General features: G+C 52.6%; 8 protein-coding genes across 8 annotated transcripts; 3 read left to right on the plus strand and 5 right to left on the minus strand.

The window, feature by feature from the left end:
• Positions 1–171: 171 nt before the first annotated feature.
• An07g00300 (uncharacterized protein) lies at positions 172–2,280 on the minus strand (the record flags this gene model as incomplete). The annotated part of the gene is made up of 4 exons (XM_001391086.3): positions 172–215; positions 302–357; positions 538–1,812; positions 1,970–2,280. The coding sequence occupies 4 exons, from the start codon at positions 2,278–2,280 to the stop codon at positions 172–174; spliced, it is 1,686 nt and encodes a 561-aa protein (XP_001391123.3).
• A 91-nt stretch (positions 2,281–2,371) lies between these two features.
• An07g00310 (uncharacterized protein) lies at positions 2,372–5,350 on the minus strand (the record flags this gene model as incomplete). Its single annotated transcript, XM_001391087.3, has 9 exons — positions 2,372–2,920; positions 2,990–3,151; positions 3,224–3,741; positions 3,797–4,110; positions 4,290–4,391; positions 4,588–4,688; positions 4,776–4,843; positions 4,946–5,031; positions 5,283–5,350. The coding sequence occupies 9 exons, from the start codon at positions 5,348–5,350 to the stop codon at positions 2,372–2,374; spliced, it is 1,968 nt and encodes a 655-aa protein (XP_001391124.3).
• A 314-nt stretch (positions 5,351–5,664) lies between these two features.
• On the plus strand, positions 5,665–6,803 carry An07g00320 (uncharacterized protein; the record flags this gene model as incomplete). The annotated part of the gene is made up of 3 exons (XM_001391088.1): positions 5,665–5,748; positions 5,899–6,550; positions 6,607–6,803. The coding sequence occupies 3 exons, from the start codon at positions 5,665–5,667 to the stop codon at positions 6,801–6,803; spliced, it is 933 nt and encodes a 310-aa protein (XP_001391125.1).
• A 661-nt stretch (positions 6,804–7,464) lies between these two features.
• On the minus strand, positions 7,465–8,164 carry An07g00330 (uncharacterized protein; the record flags this gene model as incomplete). Its single annotated transcript, XM_001391089.1, has 3 exons — positions 7,465–7,622; positions 7,674–7,961; positions 8,011–8,164. 3 exons carry the CDS (start codon positions 8,162–8,164, stop codon positions 7,465–7,467), a joined length of 600 nt encoding a protein of 199 aa, XP_001391126.1.
• A 1,029-nt stretch (positions 8,165–9,193) lies between these two features.
• On the plus strand, positions 9,194–9,870 carry An07g00340 (hypothetical protein; the record flags this gene model as incomplete). The annotated part of the gene is made up of 5 exons (XM_059748157.1): positions 9,194–9,334; positions 9,483–9,493; positions 9,535–9,592; positions 9,641–9,674; positions 9,785–9,870. 5 exons carry the CDS (start codon positions 9,194–9,196, stop codon positions 9,868–9,870), a joined length of 330 nt encoding a protein of 109 aa, XP_059600831.1.
• A 991-nt stretch (positions 9,871–10,861) lies between these two features.
• Positions 10,862–13,217, plus strand: An07g00350 (uncharacterized protein; the record flags this gene model as incomplete). The annotated part of the gene is made up of 2 exons (XM_059748158.1): positions 10,862–11,856; positions 11,906–13,217. The coding sequence occupies 2 exons, from the start codon at positions 10,862–10,864 to the stop codon at positions 13,215–13,217; spliced, it is 2,307 nt and encodes a 768-aa protein (XP_059600832.1).
• Positions 13,218–13,391: 174 nt separating this feature from the next.
• On the minus strand, positions 13,392–15,478 carry An07g00360 (uncharacterized protein; the record flags this gene model as incomplete). Its single annotated transcript, XM_001391092.3, has 5 exons — positions 13,392–14,165; positions 14,227–14,769; positions 14,830–14,976; positions 15,040–15,259; positions 15,432–15,478. The coding sequence occupies 5 exons, from the start codon at positions 15,476–15,478 to the stop codon at positions 13,392–13,394; spliced, it is 1,731 nt and encodes a 576-aa protein (XP_001391129.3).
• Positions 15,479–15,978: 500 nt separating this feature from the next.
• An07g00370 (uncharacterized protein) lies at positions 15,979–17,797 on the minus strand (the record flags this gene model as incomplete). The annotated part of the gene is made up of 5 exons (XM_059748160.1): positions 15,979–16,269; positions 16,334–16,623; positions 16,678–17,334; positions 17,452–17,535; positions 17,587–17,797. The coding sequence occupies 5 exons, from the start codon at positions 17,795–17,797 to the stop codon at positions 15,979–15,981; spliced, it is 1,533 nt and encodes a 510-aa protein (XP_059600833.1).
• Between the last annotated feature and the right edge of the window lie 338 nt (positions 17,798–18,135).

Below are 18,135 nucleotides of genomic sequence, written 5' to 3' on the forward strand. Positions count from 1 at the left end.
GGTATTTTCCAAGCTGCGCATGCTTCTAATGCCGGACTTGGCCATTGCGTGAGCTCCATCTAAAGACCGCATTAGCTGATTAGACTCTCATTCTTCCATTCTACGTCCTGTTCTCTCTAATAGTACACCTACAGGGTTTATGCCATAGGTGCCCTGGTAGATCAGTAAAGTTCAGACGTACCGTGAAGTGTATGATCCATACATTATCGCAATAGCTGATGACCGAGCTCATAACAGTCTCTATATGGCCCAGTAGAGTAATGCAGTAGTAGTTTTACATTTCATCAGGCTAACATCCTACGCATAGAAGCAGCCAACTGGCCCGTGAGTATGTCGCTTTTGTGTCTTAATGAATATCTATCTATATCCAAGTTCGCTTATGGACTGAGTCAAAGTTTTCATATTCTCGGGTCTCTCTTATGATACTAGATCAAATTTGATTGACTGGCGGTTCCAGAGACCGTCTTTGCCAAGACAGACTGGGTCGCTAGTTGATGCTTCGAATCGAATGATGTATCTCATATGGTAGTCTCATACCTGCTCGCCTTCCTAATCCGCGGTCCATAAATCCAGAAGATCCAAGGAATGGGAGCCATCAGAAGCGATAAAGCAGCCAACAGAGTGGTTGCCCAGCCAACACCAAGGCCATCAAACATCTGGAGAGTGAACAGTGGAAACGCACAGCTGAGGATGTATCTACTGAACATCATTGCCCCTGAGGCGGATGCACCATACAGCGGTCCGTAAGTATCCAGCATGAAGAGGTTTGTCCCCGAATACACCAGCAAGCACGAAAACATCGAGAAACCTTGGAATATGATGGGTACAATCCAGTGGACCTGGAAGTTGGCAGTCCAACTGAGGATGAGCAATGACGGTGGAAGGAGCAAGCCGCCGCCCAACGCTGATACAAGACGGGCCTCTGGAGGCATTCTGAGGCTTGGCTCGTGGACTTCTTTCCACGACTGCAGCCGCGGCAGGAAGAAGTACTTGTCTATTAGAGCATGGGGTATACAGGCAGCAATGTTGCCCACAGTCACACCTAGATATGAAAGCGCCTGGGCCTGCGGACCAAACCCATAATACTTTTGAAAAACCCAAGGAATGGAAATCACGAATGCATACAACAAACCAAAGAGAAACCCGTTATAGAGGCTGATGCATGTCACGATCGGTTCGGTTAGGAGCATATGAATAGGCCGCTGGAATAGAACGATAAAGAGATGTCGGAGACTACCCCCAATCGTCGTCCCACGGCGTGTGCCCATCAAGCCCAGTTGCATCGCCCGCCGTCGTAAGATAACCGCTTTGTAGGTCTCCTTGGTGAAGATCAACAGGCAATAGAAAGCTGCCGCAAGAATCACCGGTACCCATTGTGTCCACCTCCACTCTCCGATACGGATCAAGATAAACCCTCCAACAAGAGGGGCCAGCGCCGCCGCAACAGTTGGGACTGCATAATATATGGCGAGGACGGTGCCACGTTCGTTGTCACTCGTATAGTCCAGAATGGTCGCCGAGGCATTGCTGATATTCGATGACCCAAAGACAGCGGCCAGAAAACGACACAGGATCAGGCCCGATATAGTGTTGCACAAGGTACCACCTATCATTGACACCATGAAAATAGGGGTAGTCACAAGGTAGACGGCTTTGCGACCATAGGTTTCCGAAAGGGGTGCCCCAACAATCGGCCCAAATGCCAGTCCCAGATTATATAGGGCGAGCGGGAGCATGGCGACCTCATAGCTGCAGTTCATCGACTCCATCACTGCATTCTGTGCCGGTGCATAGACGGCGCCTGAAAAGGCACTGACGAATGCGAGAAGGGTCACACTGACAATTCCCATGCAACGCCTGGCTCGTGGGAAGTTCCGAGGGTTATCTGGATCACCCGGTCCATTCCAATCCATAGCAGGGTCGGTTGGGAAACCATCGATGGAATTTTCCTTGTGCTCCATTTACCTACTATGCCTGATTTTCGTGAACGGGACGTGAACAGATGATAGAATCTGAATGACGCCGCTCGTATGTTATTTGTATAGGGAGATCTTCAATCTTTTGTTCAGAAACCAAAGTGATAACTGTGACGGTGTTCCTTCTCAAGATCCACTGCTGTAAAAAGGCTGAAAAGACTAATGTGATGTGATTGTCGGGGGATCGAGTTCCTCTACTCTTGTTGATCAGAGAAGTCGCGACTTCTGTGCAACGGAAGGTGCTCAGGGTATTCAAGATGTCCTTGCCAGTGCGTCGGCTATTCGCTGCCGAACTCCGGTGCATTTTCAGGCAAGCCAGGCTAATCGCTCGACGGAACTCAACCCACCACTACTTCATCATGACCAATTCTGGCCTCAATGCGGGAAAGGCATTTTCAGCCTCTCTCCGCCTCTCTCTTGCCTACCCATCGCCTCCTCGCGCTGTAGAACCCCAGGCCCATCAGCCACAATCCAATGAGCACCATCGCCTGCACGGGAGCAAAAACAGCGCCACGAGTGACCACACACCCACTGACTAGAGCGAATATAAGGGGTATACAGATCATCGGCTTATACGGGCGGGGGAGCTGTGGTTCACGAACCCGCAGGACGATGGCGCCAACCATGGTCAAGAAGAAAAACGTATACTCCGCCAGACCATTGAAAGTCACCAGGGCACGAAAGTTCCCGAAGAAGATGTATACGATGGAACAGCCCGTGGAGAAGAGAATCGCATTGATGGGCGCATCTGCTGTCGAGGCTGACTGCCTTGAGACCGAGCCCACGCGGCCCAGAAATGAGGGCAACCAGTTCGAATTGGCTGCGGCCACCACCATGCGACCGGCAACGAACGAACTTCCCAGCAAGGATCCTGCTACCACTAGACAGATGAGACCCGCCACGGTGGCACCAAATGCAGGTCCAAGGAGGTGGTTGAACGATGTCTGCGATGAATGTCAGCCGGTGAAACTGGCTCACTTTTCCTATCAGTGACACCCAGGAGAGAACCATACAACTGCCACACTATCAGTTGTTGACACTACATTCCAGGGTAAAAGAATGTAGTACGCAACATTCACTGCGATAAAACTTAGGATGACAATGGGAATGGCGTTGTTGATGGCTAGAGGCAGCTGACGAGCCGGAGCAGAGAGTTCGACGCTGATATAGATTGCCTGGGAAAGGAGCGTCCGTCAAGGTGAGGATACTCCAACAACTAATTTGGTAGTGAAAGGGCTGTATCATACCTTGTCCCATCCTGAATACGCCCATAGTGCGCCATAGAGCGCGGCGGAGTAATGACCAAGAGTCTCCCACCCGTGTAAATTCTGCCATTCTATCTCCCTGCCATCTAAACCAATTGCGTTGCGCGCAGCAAACCAGTCTCTGGCTAGCCAGTCCTGGGGTGCCGATGGACTCACTCTATCCCAACTAGCAAGGTGATAGACGACGACGCCCAGTCCAGCAACTACAGTAACCAAGATGGCGGCAAACTTGGTGGTGACAAAGAATCTATTCAGCCGCGTACTGAACTGGGTGCTGACCGAGTTTGCCATGCTGATGAGGAGCAATAAAAGAGCGGATAGAATTTTATGTGTCATGGTATTGGGTTGATCGGTCACCCCAGTCGCCGAGTAGATGCTTTCCACGAACACGATGCTCAAGATTGCTAGCGATGCCGGCACCACCGCGATGACCCATGTCCAGGCGGCAAGGAAGCCAAACACCTCACCATAGATGTACTGAAGGTACGGTTGAACACCTCCTGCGGTGAAAAGAGTGAGCCATTAGGGAGTCTTGAAAACGCGATCTGTACGGACCTTCTCCCGGAATCGCCGTCCCGAGCTCAGCCATAGTTGCAGCCCCTGTCCATGCCAAGATACCCCCGACGAACCAGACGACCAGGGCTGCCCCAGGGGAGGGAACATTGGTGTCTATGGCGCCAGGGGAGGTGAAAATTCCGCTTCCGATTACGATGCTAATGATGATGCTGAACGCCTCGGCCGTCCCCAAGTTCTGCCGAAACGAGGAATTATGGACTTTGCTAGACGAGGTTCCCGCGATACCTCCATACTCCAACGCAGGATCTCCTCCAAGAAGAGGCGCATTACTATCTTCATCTTGGACCGACATTCTGGTGGCAGTAGGCTAAGCGTGAAGATCATTGACTTTGGAGCATTGGAGTTCCAACCCCTGGCCGCGGTGTCCGAACCGGAACTGGCGGCACACTCTAGCGGCGGGGTTCGAAAAGCCAGTTAATCAATTAAAGAGAGAGAGAGCATTTGAACGACGCGAACAAGACAGTTTCCCCACCCAGGCGGAACCCCTCCTCTCGTAACGATATCTGAGTGGTAGGATTGTCTCCGGGCGTGGGTCCAGTCGGTGCCGAGATTTCTGTCCCAGATAACAACAACACTGGCGGAAGGTGAATAACCACCATAACTGGGGGGCATCGTTGAGTGGTCCATTGCAGGATATTCTTGAGTATACTACGCCTACCAATTTCTGATCATTTAGATATTCATATTCTAGGGCTGCAGGAGTACCAAGTACCCTTCTTTTGTGTTTTGTCAAATGTTCTGGTCGGTAGATAGAGTTTTTAGCCTGAAACCTGCGATCCGGTGCGTGAGGCATCGAAAATATGTCTTTCGTTGCACTCTGAGAATCGATTCTAGCAGTGGTACACCGTCCCGCAACGATACCCGTGATCCCCTGGTAATATATACCAGAAGCTGAATAATTCAGATTCCTTCGAAAACGAACTGTTCTATTGGATTTGCGCCTGATCAACCAAGATACATCCCTAGTGGTGCCTAGGGCTGGCCAAGCCAGTCCATGGGGTAGGAGTTCCAGTAGTATCTCGTCCACTTAAGTTCACCACGACTGGAACGGAAACGACAGAAGCAAACAGCTAAAAATGACAGTCCTGGATGGACACATGGTTCGGATATTAGGGTACATGACGCAACCCGGCCTTCCCATTGTGTCATTCACCACATTCGAAAAGCAGCAAACCGCACGGAACTGATGAGTATGGTAAACAACGCAGACCAACCTCGTTAAGTCTCGCCAAGAAAATAAATTATCACATATCAGTTACTAAAATCATCAATCTGGTATCTAAGGAAGGAAGGAATGCCTCCGGTGGCAGTTAGCCCAAGCATTCTGCAGGGAAATCAGGTAATCCGAGCCAAAATCACGCAAACTAAGCATGACCTCGATCTTCAGGCCCCTGCGCGGAGTTGATGGGCTGTCTTGCTGATATTGCCTGTCTGGATGCCGAGCAAATTAATTAACTGCGCTTACATGGCTGTCCTAACAAATCCCTTGGCACTCTTAGCAGTGGTGCCTGGATGGGACGAAGCCCTGGGCATAGCTTGTTCATCGGTAGGCCGAAACTCTCTTTTACGTACCGTACGGCCAATATCAGTGTGAACCCGCAATTTAGATACTATTAACTTACAAGTACCCTCACGTTATGTAGCCGAATGTTTAAAAGCGATGGACCGGTTTAAAGTCTCCGTTGTGCGATGGCTGTTATTAACTTGGATTAACTTGCAATTTGCATCAAGTAAGACGTGCTTCTTTTTGGATCTTTTTACACACATTACTTACGGCGGATGCTCTCGACACTCCGGATTTCACCAGGGTGGTGTTAGTCCACCATCGGACTCCGATGCATCTTAACATGGGTGGTCGAGATGTCGCCATTCTCAGCAGGCACTTTGCTGTGACATCCTCACAAAGTGTTAATGGCGTTGTCTCTGGGATGGTATGAGGAAGAATGATGCCATCCGTGAAGAGTGTCGACTTGATAGATACTCAACAAAAAGTCATCCTATAAGTATTGGGTTGGATCTGCTGTTCTTATCATTTCGTCTCCATCCCACTGCAATCTTCTTCAAGACTTCAAAGTCCATAGTTCCAACACACAGTCACCTCTTCACCCAGCTTCACTACCAACCAATTCTTCAAGAAGAAGTTCACTGCTGCAATTGCTACTGCCATTTTCGCAAGCGTTGCCGTCGCAGCTCCCCAGCGTGGCCTCGAGGCCCGCCTCAAGGCCCGCGGCAGCAGCAAGGGATCCCGACCCCTCCAGGCAGTTGCTAGACCTGCATCAACCAAGAACCAGACCAACGTTGAGTACAGCTCCAACTGGTCCGGTGCCGTGCTGGTGGAGCCTCCCTCTGCTGCAGCGACCTACACTGCGGTGACCGGCACCTTCACTGTCCCTGAGCCCACCGGCAACTCTGGAGGCAGTCAGGCTGCATCTGCCTGGGTTGGTATCGACGGTGATACCTATGGAAACGCCATTCTTCAGACCGGTGTTGACTTCACCGTGACCGACGGAGAGGCCTCGTTCGATGCCTGGTATGAGTGGTACCCGGATTACGCCTACGACTTCAGCGGCATCGACATCTCGGCAGGCGATGAGATTGTTGCCATTGTGGAGTCCTACACCTCGACTACCGGTATTGCCATTATTGAGAACAAGAGCACCGGCCAGAAGGTGTCCAAGGAGCTGTCGTCCAGCTCCAGCCTCGGTGGACAGAACGCTGAGTGGATTGTGGAAGGTAATATGAAACATACATTCCTCATTCAACATTACCAAACGCTAACGCGATCTTAGACTTCGAGGAAAATGGTTCGCTCGTCAACCTGGTGGACTTTGGCACCGTCACCTTCACTGGTGCTGTTGCCAAGGCGGCGGGTGGTGAGAGTGTTGGACTTACCGATGCGACCATCATCGAGATTGAGGAGAATGGCCAGGTTGTCACTGACGTTACCATCGACAGCGACTCTGAGGTGACCATCACCTACGAGTAAATTTGCACACGAGGCCTGTCACTGTGACTGACGGTGTTGAGTGTCTCAATACAAAGCGGGTTGATTGGTATGCAGGGATGTGATGATGTGATCAGGTCAGCGCTTGATTTCAATCGACGAGGCAGTGGAGAACGAAGATGTAGATAGTTTTGATTTCTAGTACTACTTTGCGGGGCCCCTGTTGAATTTGAGTCATTCTTTTGATTGATCCTCCGGAATCATATATCAAGTAATGGTGCAGCGTAGGGAGTACTCCATAAGGCAGATGAAGTACAGGTCTTAAAACGGTATGATCCAGTAAGACAAAGCGGATCTTGTATTCCAAACAATCACGTCGGTAACATGGACTACTACTTTCATCTATAATGTTTGTATGCCAGTTGTGCTGCAGATTATTAATTTGTATAGGCATTGTACAGGTGCGCTACATTGTTCAGCAAGTAAACGTGATTTTGAAGTCCCCAAGAACACAAAGCAGACCATACGTGCCGGAAATTCAAATAGTGCTAAAAACAAACCACATACCCTTAGACCTACAAGTAAAATCCAACAAGACAGTATTATTAAGCCAAAAATTATGTAGGCATGCTGTGATAAAACACAACGCTCCATATTCACAGCAGACTCTGACAAGGCATGAAGATAATTGCTCGCAATGGCCTTAAGTAGCACGGCATGTGCCAGAGACCTGGGTCTGCGGAGGGCCAACGTCGACCGTCTGGGCACCATTGATGGTGGTAACGCTGTTGTCAATGCCGTTAAAGGTGCAGTGGATGCCACCCGTATTGGACGTGATGTGGGAGATGCTCAGGGGATTACCTGTTTCCCTCGATTAGCTTGGCCATATAACAAAGTTTATCTGATACGTACTGATTTTGGTGCTAGCGCCATTGGTGGGGAACTGCTGCTGGAACTGAGCATTGGCAGCACCGACGAATGTGATGAGCACTTGACCTCCGGTGGGGTGAGTTTGACCGGGATTGCTGGGAGAAGTCGATCCGGATCCAAACCGACAAGATCCCTGAGTCTGGGTCTGCGGAGGGCCTACGTCAACCTGGCCCACGCCAGTCACGGTAGTAACGCTGTGGTCAATGCCGTCAAAAGTACAGACGGCGCCCTGGGTGCTGCACGATATATGCGAGATACTCAGGGGGTTGGCTAGTGATATTAGCCGAGATATACAGTAATCCTCAAATAGGCCACTTACTTATCTTGACATTAGACCCATCGGTGGGAAAGTCCTGGGTAAATTGGGCACCGGCTGCACCAATAAAGGTTACTTGAGCTGTGGCCTGGGCGCGGCCGATATTCAGGCCGAGGACGGAGGTTGAAAGAAGTGCGGGTAGCAAAGCGAACTTCATATTGAAAAGAGATATTTTAGTGGAGATCCAATTGTGTAGCAGTAGTAGGTGTGTGTCTTGCTTCTGGGGATCAGTCGATAGGGGGTTAAACAGGGACTTTATAGACAGAAGAGGGAGCAAGTCCGGACTTCAACTGTATAGAGAGTTGAGCGATTTCCATAGCCTACGGCAATCCCGCGTACCACTTTCGCTCTATACGAGCAATGCCATTCAGTCGGCTGACTGAAACCGTGGAAGCTGTTTATCAGGCGACCTCTCTTCTACCTACTGTGACCTATTCGGGATCAATGTTGACAGAATCATGACGCTGGCACTGGTGGAAATCAGACTGTTCCACTCATGTCAACGTTCAAGAAGAGTAGAGAAGATTTTCCTTTGATACCTGGCCACTCAGGTGCCCTGGGTCTGGCTGGAGACAAGCCGTATGTCCCTCAAGGCATAGTGAGGATGCGGTTCAATGAGACAAAAAGATGACGGGCACAACCATCGGCTGGAGCCGAAAGGTCTCGCATCGCCCCGAAGTGATCCATTGGTGACAGTTGTACGGTTGGACTTGGTAACTTTCGCGTAAATGTCATCCTTCGCATCATATCATGGAAACATGTTGTAGGTTAACCATATAGTACTTGATTCTGCTTTTGGAATAGCCGTCGGGGCATAATCGCATGAGAGTATAAAGAGCATGGGCGAGGTTTCCTGGCAAGGAGTGTATCTATTTCCCTAAGCTAGTTCTCTCCAACGTTCGCAAGCGGAGAAGTGGATATTCAGACATTGGTCTGCAGCAGGTCATCGAGGCTCTGACAACGGTTTACGATGAGTACTATTTCGATGGTTCTACTGGAAGCGGCTGAACTCTCCGCAAGAGGCATTTAGTGGTTCCGCCAATCAGTCTGCCAAGTGGCCCTCGTATCTGCCGCTGCGTCTCCTCGCCACCGGAGCTGAGAAGGGAGGAGCGCTTATTCCTGTTTCCTGTTCCGGGCTACGACTGATGCTGGGGTTATCCTCGGAATACCCCTAGACACTGACATCATGGACATCAAGGCCGACGGGCTCTATACGAGGGGGCACTCGTACAGAGTAGAATCAATGCCCAGCTCAAGACACGGTCGCAGGGTACAGCCGCTGCAGGGTCTACTGAAGGCCATGCAAACATGCTATCTCATGATGACGGTGTGCCTGATCTCCTGATTATGTTGGGGGTCATGGAAGGGACCCTATAATAACATCACCTTCCGCCGTTCCCCCGCGGTCGGGGATGGGCGAAGTAAATCTTAATTCCCTCAAGCCTTCCACCACTGACTTCTAAAAATACTCTCAGGTTGTTCACAGGTAAGCATATTTTATTTTTAGCACTGATCTGAGCTATGCAGCACGGCCGCCTTACCATGGAATTTTTCGGACAAGACCAAGGGCTCATGTCGACAACTGGTAATGCCGTACCAGTGTTGATCTGACTAACTCCAATCATCATACCAGCGTGCAGAGCAAACACAGGTAGAATCGTCCACAGGTAAATAGGCACAAAAGGCCTTTATTGTTAGCAATTATCAGTACAGCCAGGGAGGCAGGAGCGGCCACTATACAGTAGAGACACCAAGAAGGATAACTATGGGCTGACAGGACACGAGGTCAATCAGCTGATCAACATAGATCACGATGGGAATACAAGACATAGTCTAACAGATGGGTGGGTTTCCCGGATATAGACTGACTTCGAGAAATTGCAACATCGCGAGCTCGATGACCCTAGACGGTCGGAACCAACACTGGAAACCCCAGGCTTCATATGCACATTATCTCTGCAGCCAGCAACGCGCACTCATAAAGTTTTGAGAAGTGTAAGCAGTTCCTGCAGGTTATTACTGCAAAAAAGAACCCCACCATGTAGACAACCGTCCAGGTGTGTGCAATCGGGATTTCCAGTTGTGGAGACTATTGGTGACCAAACAGCGACTACTGTAGTTAGCCAACTGTTGGACAAGCATGTTTTTTATCAGACTGGCCGCACGGTACCACAACCTCGAGATGGCCTGATCAGGGCACTATGGAGCTATACAGTGATTGGCGAATTCCAAGGAATCCATGACAGATGGTACAGAACCAACATGCTCGGCAGAAGAGAGACCAACAAGTTCTGCTTGAAATCTCGGAAAGATGACTTCATTAGCCGAGTTGATCGACTTTCCCAGCAGACTTTGTGGGGAAGAGGGTCACCGTTGAACGAGCGTCATTGGCGTCTGGGGACTCTCCGGATTCCCCAGACAGTGGGCACTCGACTCTTTCGGGTAGGAATCGGCATGCTAATTCTCGTAGCTTCCGATGCCTCCATTTGTGACTAAACACGATCGAATGTCCTTCACGCATTTCGGCCAGCTTTGCCGAAGGGTCCACTGCCTGCCCCAGAGTCGGGAAAAGTCCGCTCGTAGGGTTTTCTTCTGCCCCTCCACAGTCATTTACTTCCCCGTCCACAGGGCAACTGAGCCGAGCCTGGCACCAACATCAACCTTTGTCTATCCCAGGTGGGAGTCTTTTACGAGCAACCGATTCATGTCCAGTCCCCATCAATCCAACTGTGGAGGCTCGCAGGAGTAATGTGGGCATCTATCGATCCGGACGCGGTGGGGAAGCCCAGCTATAAATCGGGACTGAAACCCGGGATAACAGCAGTGTGACAGGATTTCAAAACTCTCGCCCAAGATGCCGTCAACTTATTTGGGAGCCCTGGCGACGCTGGCGGTTTTTCCCTGCTTGGGGCAGGCCCGGTCAACCTGGCCCCTGGGCAGTGGACTGGAGCTGTCCTACCAAGCAAGCCAACATCAGATCTCCATCCACCAAGACAACCAGACCATCTTCTCAACCATCCCCGGCCAGCCCTTCCTCAGTGCCAGCGCCGGAAAGGACCAGTTTGTCGAGGATAGCGGCAACTTCAACATCACCAACGTGAACCAGGCACGATGCCGAGGCCAGAACATCACCCAGCTGGCGGGTATCCCTCGTAGCGACAGTGTGAAGAACCAGGTAGCTGTTCGCGGTTATCTTCTGGATTGCGGTGGGGAGGACATTGCATATGGCATGAACTTTTGGGTCCCAAGAAGATTCTCGGATCGCGTTGCCTTTGAAGCCTCTGTTGACTCAGAAGCAAATGCCAGCGTGCCCGTCGACCGTCTCTATCTCACCTTCGCGTCGCACGCGCTGGAGGACTTTTACGGTCTCGGCGCGCAGGCGTCCTTCGCTTCTATGAAGAACCGATCCATTCCCATCTTCTCCCGCGAGCAGGGTGTCGGACGTGGTGACCAGCCATACACGGCTATCGAGGACTCGCAGGGCTTCTTCAGCGGCGGTGATCAGTACACTACTTATACGGCCATCCCTCAGTACGTCAGCTCCGACGGTCGGGTCTTCTATCTCGATGAGAATGACACGGCCTATGCCGTCTTCGACTTCCAGCGCTCGGATGCTGTCACGGTGCGCTACGATAGTCTCTCAGTGCATGGCCATCTGATGCAGGCTGATACCATGCTGGACGCTATCACCATGCTCACCGAGTACACTGGTCGCATGCCGACCCTTCCGGAATGGGTGGACCACGGCGCACTGCTGGGCATCCAGGGAGGACAAGAGAAGGTCAACCGGATTGTGAAGCAGGGTTTTGAGCACGACTGTCCGGTCGCCGGTGTGTGGTTGCAAGACTGGTGAGTGGCCACCTTCCTACCTGCGTTCATCATCACTAATGGACCAAAGGTCGGGCACGCATCTGCAGTCAGCCCCCTATGGCAACATGAACATCTCACGTTTGTGGTGGAACTGGGAGTCCGACACTTCGCTGTATCCCACATGGGCTGAGTTTGTGCAGACGCTGCGCGAACAGCACGGCGTTCGCACCCTCGCCTATGTGAACCCCTTCCTGGCCAACGTCAGCAGCAAGTCAGATGGCTACCGCCGTAATCTTTTCCTTGAAGCCAGCCAGCACCGCTACATGGTGCAGAACACCACCACTAACTCTACGGCAATCATCTCCAGCGGCAAGGGCATCGATGCCGGCATCCTGGACCTCACCAACGAAGACACTCGCGCCTGGTTCGCCGACGTCCTTCGCACGCAGGTGTGGAGCGCCAACATCTCCGGCTGCATGTGGGACTTTGGCGAATACACCCCCATCACTCCCGATACCTCGCTGGCCAACATCTCCACCAGCGCCTTCTTCTACCACAACCAGTATCCGCGGGATTGGGCGGCCTACCAGCGCTCCGTGGCCGCCGAGATGCCTCTTTTCCATGAGATGGTCACCTTCCACCGCTCTGCCTCCATGGGCGCCAACCGGCACATGAACCTATTCTGGGTCGGCGACCAAGCTACTCTCTGGACCCGCAATGACGGCATCAAGTCGGTGGTGACAATCCAAGGCCAAATGGGCATCTCCGGCTATGCCCACAGTCACAGCGACATTGGCGGCTACACGACCGTCTTCGAGCCTCCCACCACCAGTAACTCCTCTGGAGCCATCCCACGATCGGCTGAGCTGTTAGGTCGCTGGGGTGAATTGGGTGCCGTCTCGAGCGCCGTGTTCCGGTCGCACGAGGGCAACGTGCCCAGCGTGAACGCCCAGTTCTACAGCAACTCCACCACGTATGCGTACTTTGCCTACAACGCCCGGCTGTTCCGCAGTCTGGGTCCCTACCGTCGCCGCATCCTCAACACGGAGAGCCAGCGGCGTGGATGGCCGTTGCTGCGGATGCCGGTGCTGTACCATCCGGAGGATCTCCGCGCCCGACAGATCAGCTACGAGAGCTTCTTCCTGGGACGGGATCTGTACGTGGCACCGGTGCTCGATGAGGGCCACAAGTCCGTGGAGGTGTACTTCCCTGGTCACAGTGCCAACCGCACGTATACCCATGTGTGGACGGGCCAGACCTACCGTGCTGGACAGACGGCCAAGGTGTCGGCGCCCTTTGGAAAGCCGGCTGTGTTTCTAGTTGATGGAGCCTCGAGTCCGGAGCTGGATGTGTTCTTGGACTTTGTAAGGAAGGAAAATGGAACGGTGCTGTATGCGTGAGCATGTTGCTTCTCATGCACTGTATACTAAGAGTACCCCGTTGGGACTGACGAAGAGATGAAGTTATAGACGATATTATATGCCCGAAATTATACATCGGTGAATTAGATACATACATTAGATTAGACTTTAGCACATGTGCTAGTAACTCATATACAGCCACTTCTAGGGGTATCAAACCTTCAACTTCTCTCCATCGTGTTCTACCACGCCCTTCTCACTGCTGCCATCCTCGACCTGCACGCCTTCCTCACTGCTGGCCACACTTGCCAGCTGCCATTCGCGGATGGCATGTCCCTTCCACATCAGAAGCATGACGAACAGGAACGAGAAGATAGCAAAGAAGGCCATCATGCCATACACCCAGCCGACGTCGACAGCCGCCACCCACGGGTCAATGTAGAAGCTGATGGTCAGACCGTAGACGATGCGGTAGGCGCCGATCACAATACCCGCTTCAGCCGGGTAGCGCGTGAAGCATTCCACGACGTAGTTGACGGTCACCGGCACACTAGCCAGCGATCCAATCGTCACGATGAACACCGCCAACGCGAGCACCATGTAATGCAGGTGGTACTGCAGAGTAGCGCCGAACAGGCCCAGTCCGATGGGGTTGAGAATCAGACTGGGAATCCAAAGCACCTGTAGGCGGTACTCGGGCTTCCAGGCACCGTGGTTGAAGCGCCGGGCCAATGCCAGGGGCAATCGATCGTTGTAGTAGTGGCCCACAATTTGGACGACGAGGATGCCGATCCAGTGACAGAAGGTGAAGGCGGCATTTTGCTTCAGGGAGAAGCCGTAACCTCCCTCCTCTGGAGTCCGCTGCAGCCACACGGGCACCAGAGCGTTCATGCCGACGTAGAAGCCGAAGGAAATGAGAGTGAAGGTACCCATGATGACCGTGACCGGACAGATTCCGATCAGTACGGGCGCCACGGCAATTTTCATCTTGGAACACGGGTCAGCATAACAGAATCCATAGCAAACATTGGGGCGGATGGCCACTCACGGTCACCGACCAGGTGGTGGGCTGCACCACACGTTGGCCGAAAAAGAAGGTAGCGCAGCGGTTGGCCAGCCAGTTAGTCGGGATGGCAGGATTCCGGTCAAGGTTCTCGCGGTCAAAGCCCGTCTCCTCGAGGAAGAGGAAGATGAGGATGGCCGTGGCTCCCAACAGGCCGACGGTCCACCAGAACTCGACGGGGAAGAAAGCATTGGCCGAGATGAAGGCCGAGAAGGTCGGGCCGGCGATGGTGCCAAACAAGAAGGCCATATGCAGGGCCATGAAGGCGCGACCGCGCTGATGCAGGAACAGCAGGTCGGTGATGACACGCGGGCCCAGGACGGTGGGCACGGCGCCGAAAAAGCCGGCAAATAGTCGCGAGATGATGTAGGGAATGTAATCATCCGAATGAGTCATGACGGCTCCCCAGATCTGACAGATGAGGGCGCAGAGAATGCACCAGAAAATAACGGAGCTGCGACCCAGCCGGTGGGCGACGGGAGCGAAGAAAAAGGGCCCGAAGGCCATGCCCGCCAATGCAGCGGAGTTCTACATAGCTTGTCAGGACATATACTGGAGCAGGATGGTGATACAAGTTGGTCAGCATACAGCATAGGACTCTTGGACGCGAGTTTTGCCATAGATCTTGGCCTGCTGGGCCAGATTCAGCTGGCCCGATAGGGGAGCGATAGCCCCCGAGAATGAGGCCAGGCAGAGAGTGGCCAGGATGATTTGTTTCCGACGATGCGACCAGTTCTTCAATGTATCAGCAGCAATTCAACTCCGGGGCCAAGGATGTCCTGGGGGCCAGATGCTTACGAGCGGGTCCTGAGGATGGGAACTGGGTCGAGGCACCAGCACGATCCCTGGCGGGGACTGGCCAGGGCGTTCGCCCTCACTGCTGGTTTTGATACCTTCCTCCGTCATTGTTCTGGGTGTCTTGAATCTGGAGTATCCAGAGATCTCGGGAGCAGGTTCAAAGAGGTTCAGGGTGTTCCCCCGCGGTCCTGAAGAGGTTTTCGACAGCTTCAATTTTCGCCTGTCGATCGATTTCCGAACGCGTCATCCTCGGCGTTAAACCGAGCGCGGTAAGGATTTCCGGTGAAGCTACGGTTCCGGATTGGTCGACTGGCACACAAGGTAATTTTATTAAGATAGCTAGGCGATTTACAAGCTGCTGTTGATACGGAATATTATCATCTGAAACCCACATCTGAGGGTCTGGACCAGACCCTGCATCTTCAGGGGGTTGGACCATTGCTGCATCGGGGTGAAAATATTTCCAGCCGCAGTGGAGACGGGGATCGGACTCGGTTTGTTCCCCGGCAAGCACAACCCTTCTTTCCACATTCAAAGAACTCAATGCTATGGCCTCATGAAGTAAATAGGGCAGTGCTCCTGGTTAGAGTTGTTGTGGACGACAATACACTACTGAGTACTAGTGGTATCTCTTACAATGCCGCCGCAACTACGAGTCACTAAGTACCAGCGAATTGTCATCTCTGTTATATATATATCCGAGTCATCCTGGCAGGAAAAATGGGAGCATCTCTGAATTGAACTCCCTGCAAGAGTGTTGCAACTAGATGCATATACTCTCTGGCACTCGCAGTATCAAAGTTCTAATCTAACAGACTGCGATCATTCTCTCCATCTATTAAGGTCCACTCATCCAATATGTGAACGATAACGGGGGTAATAACGGCTCGCTGCATGTCTACCTCACAATGATCAAAGTCGCTTTTATACGATGGCTGCTCACTCATCGTCCGACAGTTTCGGAGGCCTTTCACAAATCACCGCTTCGACTGAGATCTGCTGGTCCCGGTATTCCTCGATCAGCATCTGGGATGTAGGCGCCGACGCGAGGAACGATCGCACACGTCGGTCGGGAAAGACATAATGCAGTGCCACAAATACGGCGCCGGCAATCAACGCGCCGCTGAGGAAGCAGATGTAGTAGAGATGCATCAGCCCGGCCGGAACATGAATGGTTGAGTTGACGTAGGCTATGAAGCCGGGAAGCGAGGGGACTGTCCCACAAATCCACTACCAGAGTGTCAGTCCACCGAGAAGGTCAAGTAGGACCTAAGAAGCTTGCAGAGGGACTGACCGCGACGATGGCCCGCCAATTCACCCCGGATGTATACCAGTAGATGCTCCGTGCATCTCCTACAAAGAGATCTGGGACCTTGATCTTGCGCTGGTGGACGCACAGGTACGAGGCGATCATCATCCCGATCATCGGCGCCATGAACACCGAGTAGCTACTGAGGACCGTGATGAAGACCGTGGCCGTGTTGACCAATCTCCAGGGATTGGCTGCAATGGAGACTAATGCCGTCAGGTACGCGCCCCGACGGATGTTGATGTACCTGGGGAAGGTCGCCGCCAGATCGAACCCTAGCTTCGTCAATCATTTTCCCAACAAGGCCTGTGTGCAAATAAGATACTCACCTCCAGACAAAGCGTTGCCCGGCACATTTACCCCCATCTGCGAGATGATCAGCGCGATACCTCCGAAGAAGCCCGCCGCGCGCGATCGCGGACCACCAGTCTCAATGACTGCACCCAGGAGCTTGGGAAGATTCCAGTAGGCTTCTCCATAGCGCTCCTGCGTGGCGGCCGTGACGAGAATGCCGATGATGCCGCAGATGATGGCGTACAGTGCTGCACTAAAGATTTGACCATAGATGGCATCTCGGGGTCGTCGTGCAAACCGCGCGTAATCGTTCTGGTTCAGGATTCCGGCGCAGATGCTGCCGATCGTGCTGATAATCCCATACGCGATCATCCACCCAGAGACATGCGACCCGGAAGCTAGTGTGTCACCGAAGCCGTCGGGACCCATGGTGGCCAGAGACCAAATTAGGAGCACGAATTCGAAAACAATGACAATGGCGGCAGAGATGTAGAACATTTTCTGCAGCTTATGCGGTCGCACATAGATGACGGGAAGCGAGAGGACCATGAAGATGATGTACCCCACAAATTCGGCGGTCGTCATACCGGTGTCGGCGGGCATGTGGTTGGGGATGCGCTTCTCCAGCGAGGGCCAAATGGCTTGCAGACAGACATAGACACACTCGCCTCCAATCCAAGCCTGGAAGGCATCTGTCGTGAAGTTGGCGGTCAATCCATGTTGGCACGCGTGAACTGGTACTGATGTGACTTACACCAAACTGCATCTGTCAGTGGGAGAGTTGCAGACTTTCATCGATGGGGACTTACTGAGAGAGAGAAAGATGCGGTTCCAGATGACAAACTGGCTGCCATACATGCCCCAGACATATCGATTCACCACAGGAAATCCAACTGAACATCATGTCAGTCCAACACGCGACGACAGGTTTGCCAAATCCCTACTATGATAAAACGCCCCAGGCAGCGAGTTGAGGACGATAAAAATGGTCGCCAGAATGTTTCCGATCACAATGGCGACGATAGCCTGCCACCAAGACAGTCCCAGGGCGATGAGTGAGCTGCCGGTCATGTAGCCAGAGATGTTGGAGCTTATGAGGACCCCTGCGAACAATACCCCTGTTAGCGAGACCTGCACAACGCAGCATAGGGCCATGCTCCCGAACAGTAGTTGTTAAAGGTCCAAAAGCCCCAGCGGCGACGATCCGCCTGGATGGGTTCAATGTCACTATTAATCCATCGGTCGGGGATGGTCTCTCCTTCCTGAGGCACCTCGAGCGACTGGAGGAGCGTCATGGCGAGTCCGTTGGGTCAATCCACATGCGATGAAAACATCAAGCCTCAACCTCATCCTTGGTTCAAGCAGTTATACCTGCTGAGTTGGATGATAAGGCGTTATCTCGGCCGGCGCCAGCCAAGGATGAGCGACATGAGCAGAAGCGGGGTTCGGCTTAGCCTGGATCCTGACTACAGACGATGAGGACGCCTGTGGTA

Source organism: Aspergillus niger (genome assembly GCF_000002855.4).
Source record: "Aspergillus niger supercontig An07".
Lineage (NCBI taxonomy): Eukaryota > Fungi > Ascomycota > Eurotiomycetes > Eurotiales > Aspergillaceae > Aspergillus > Aspergillus niger.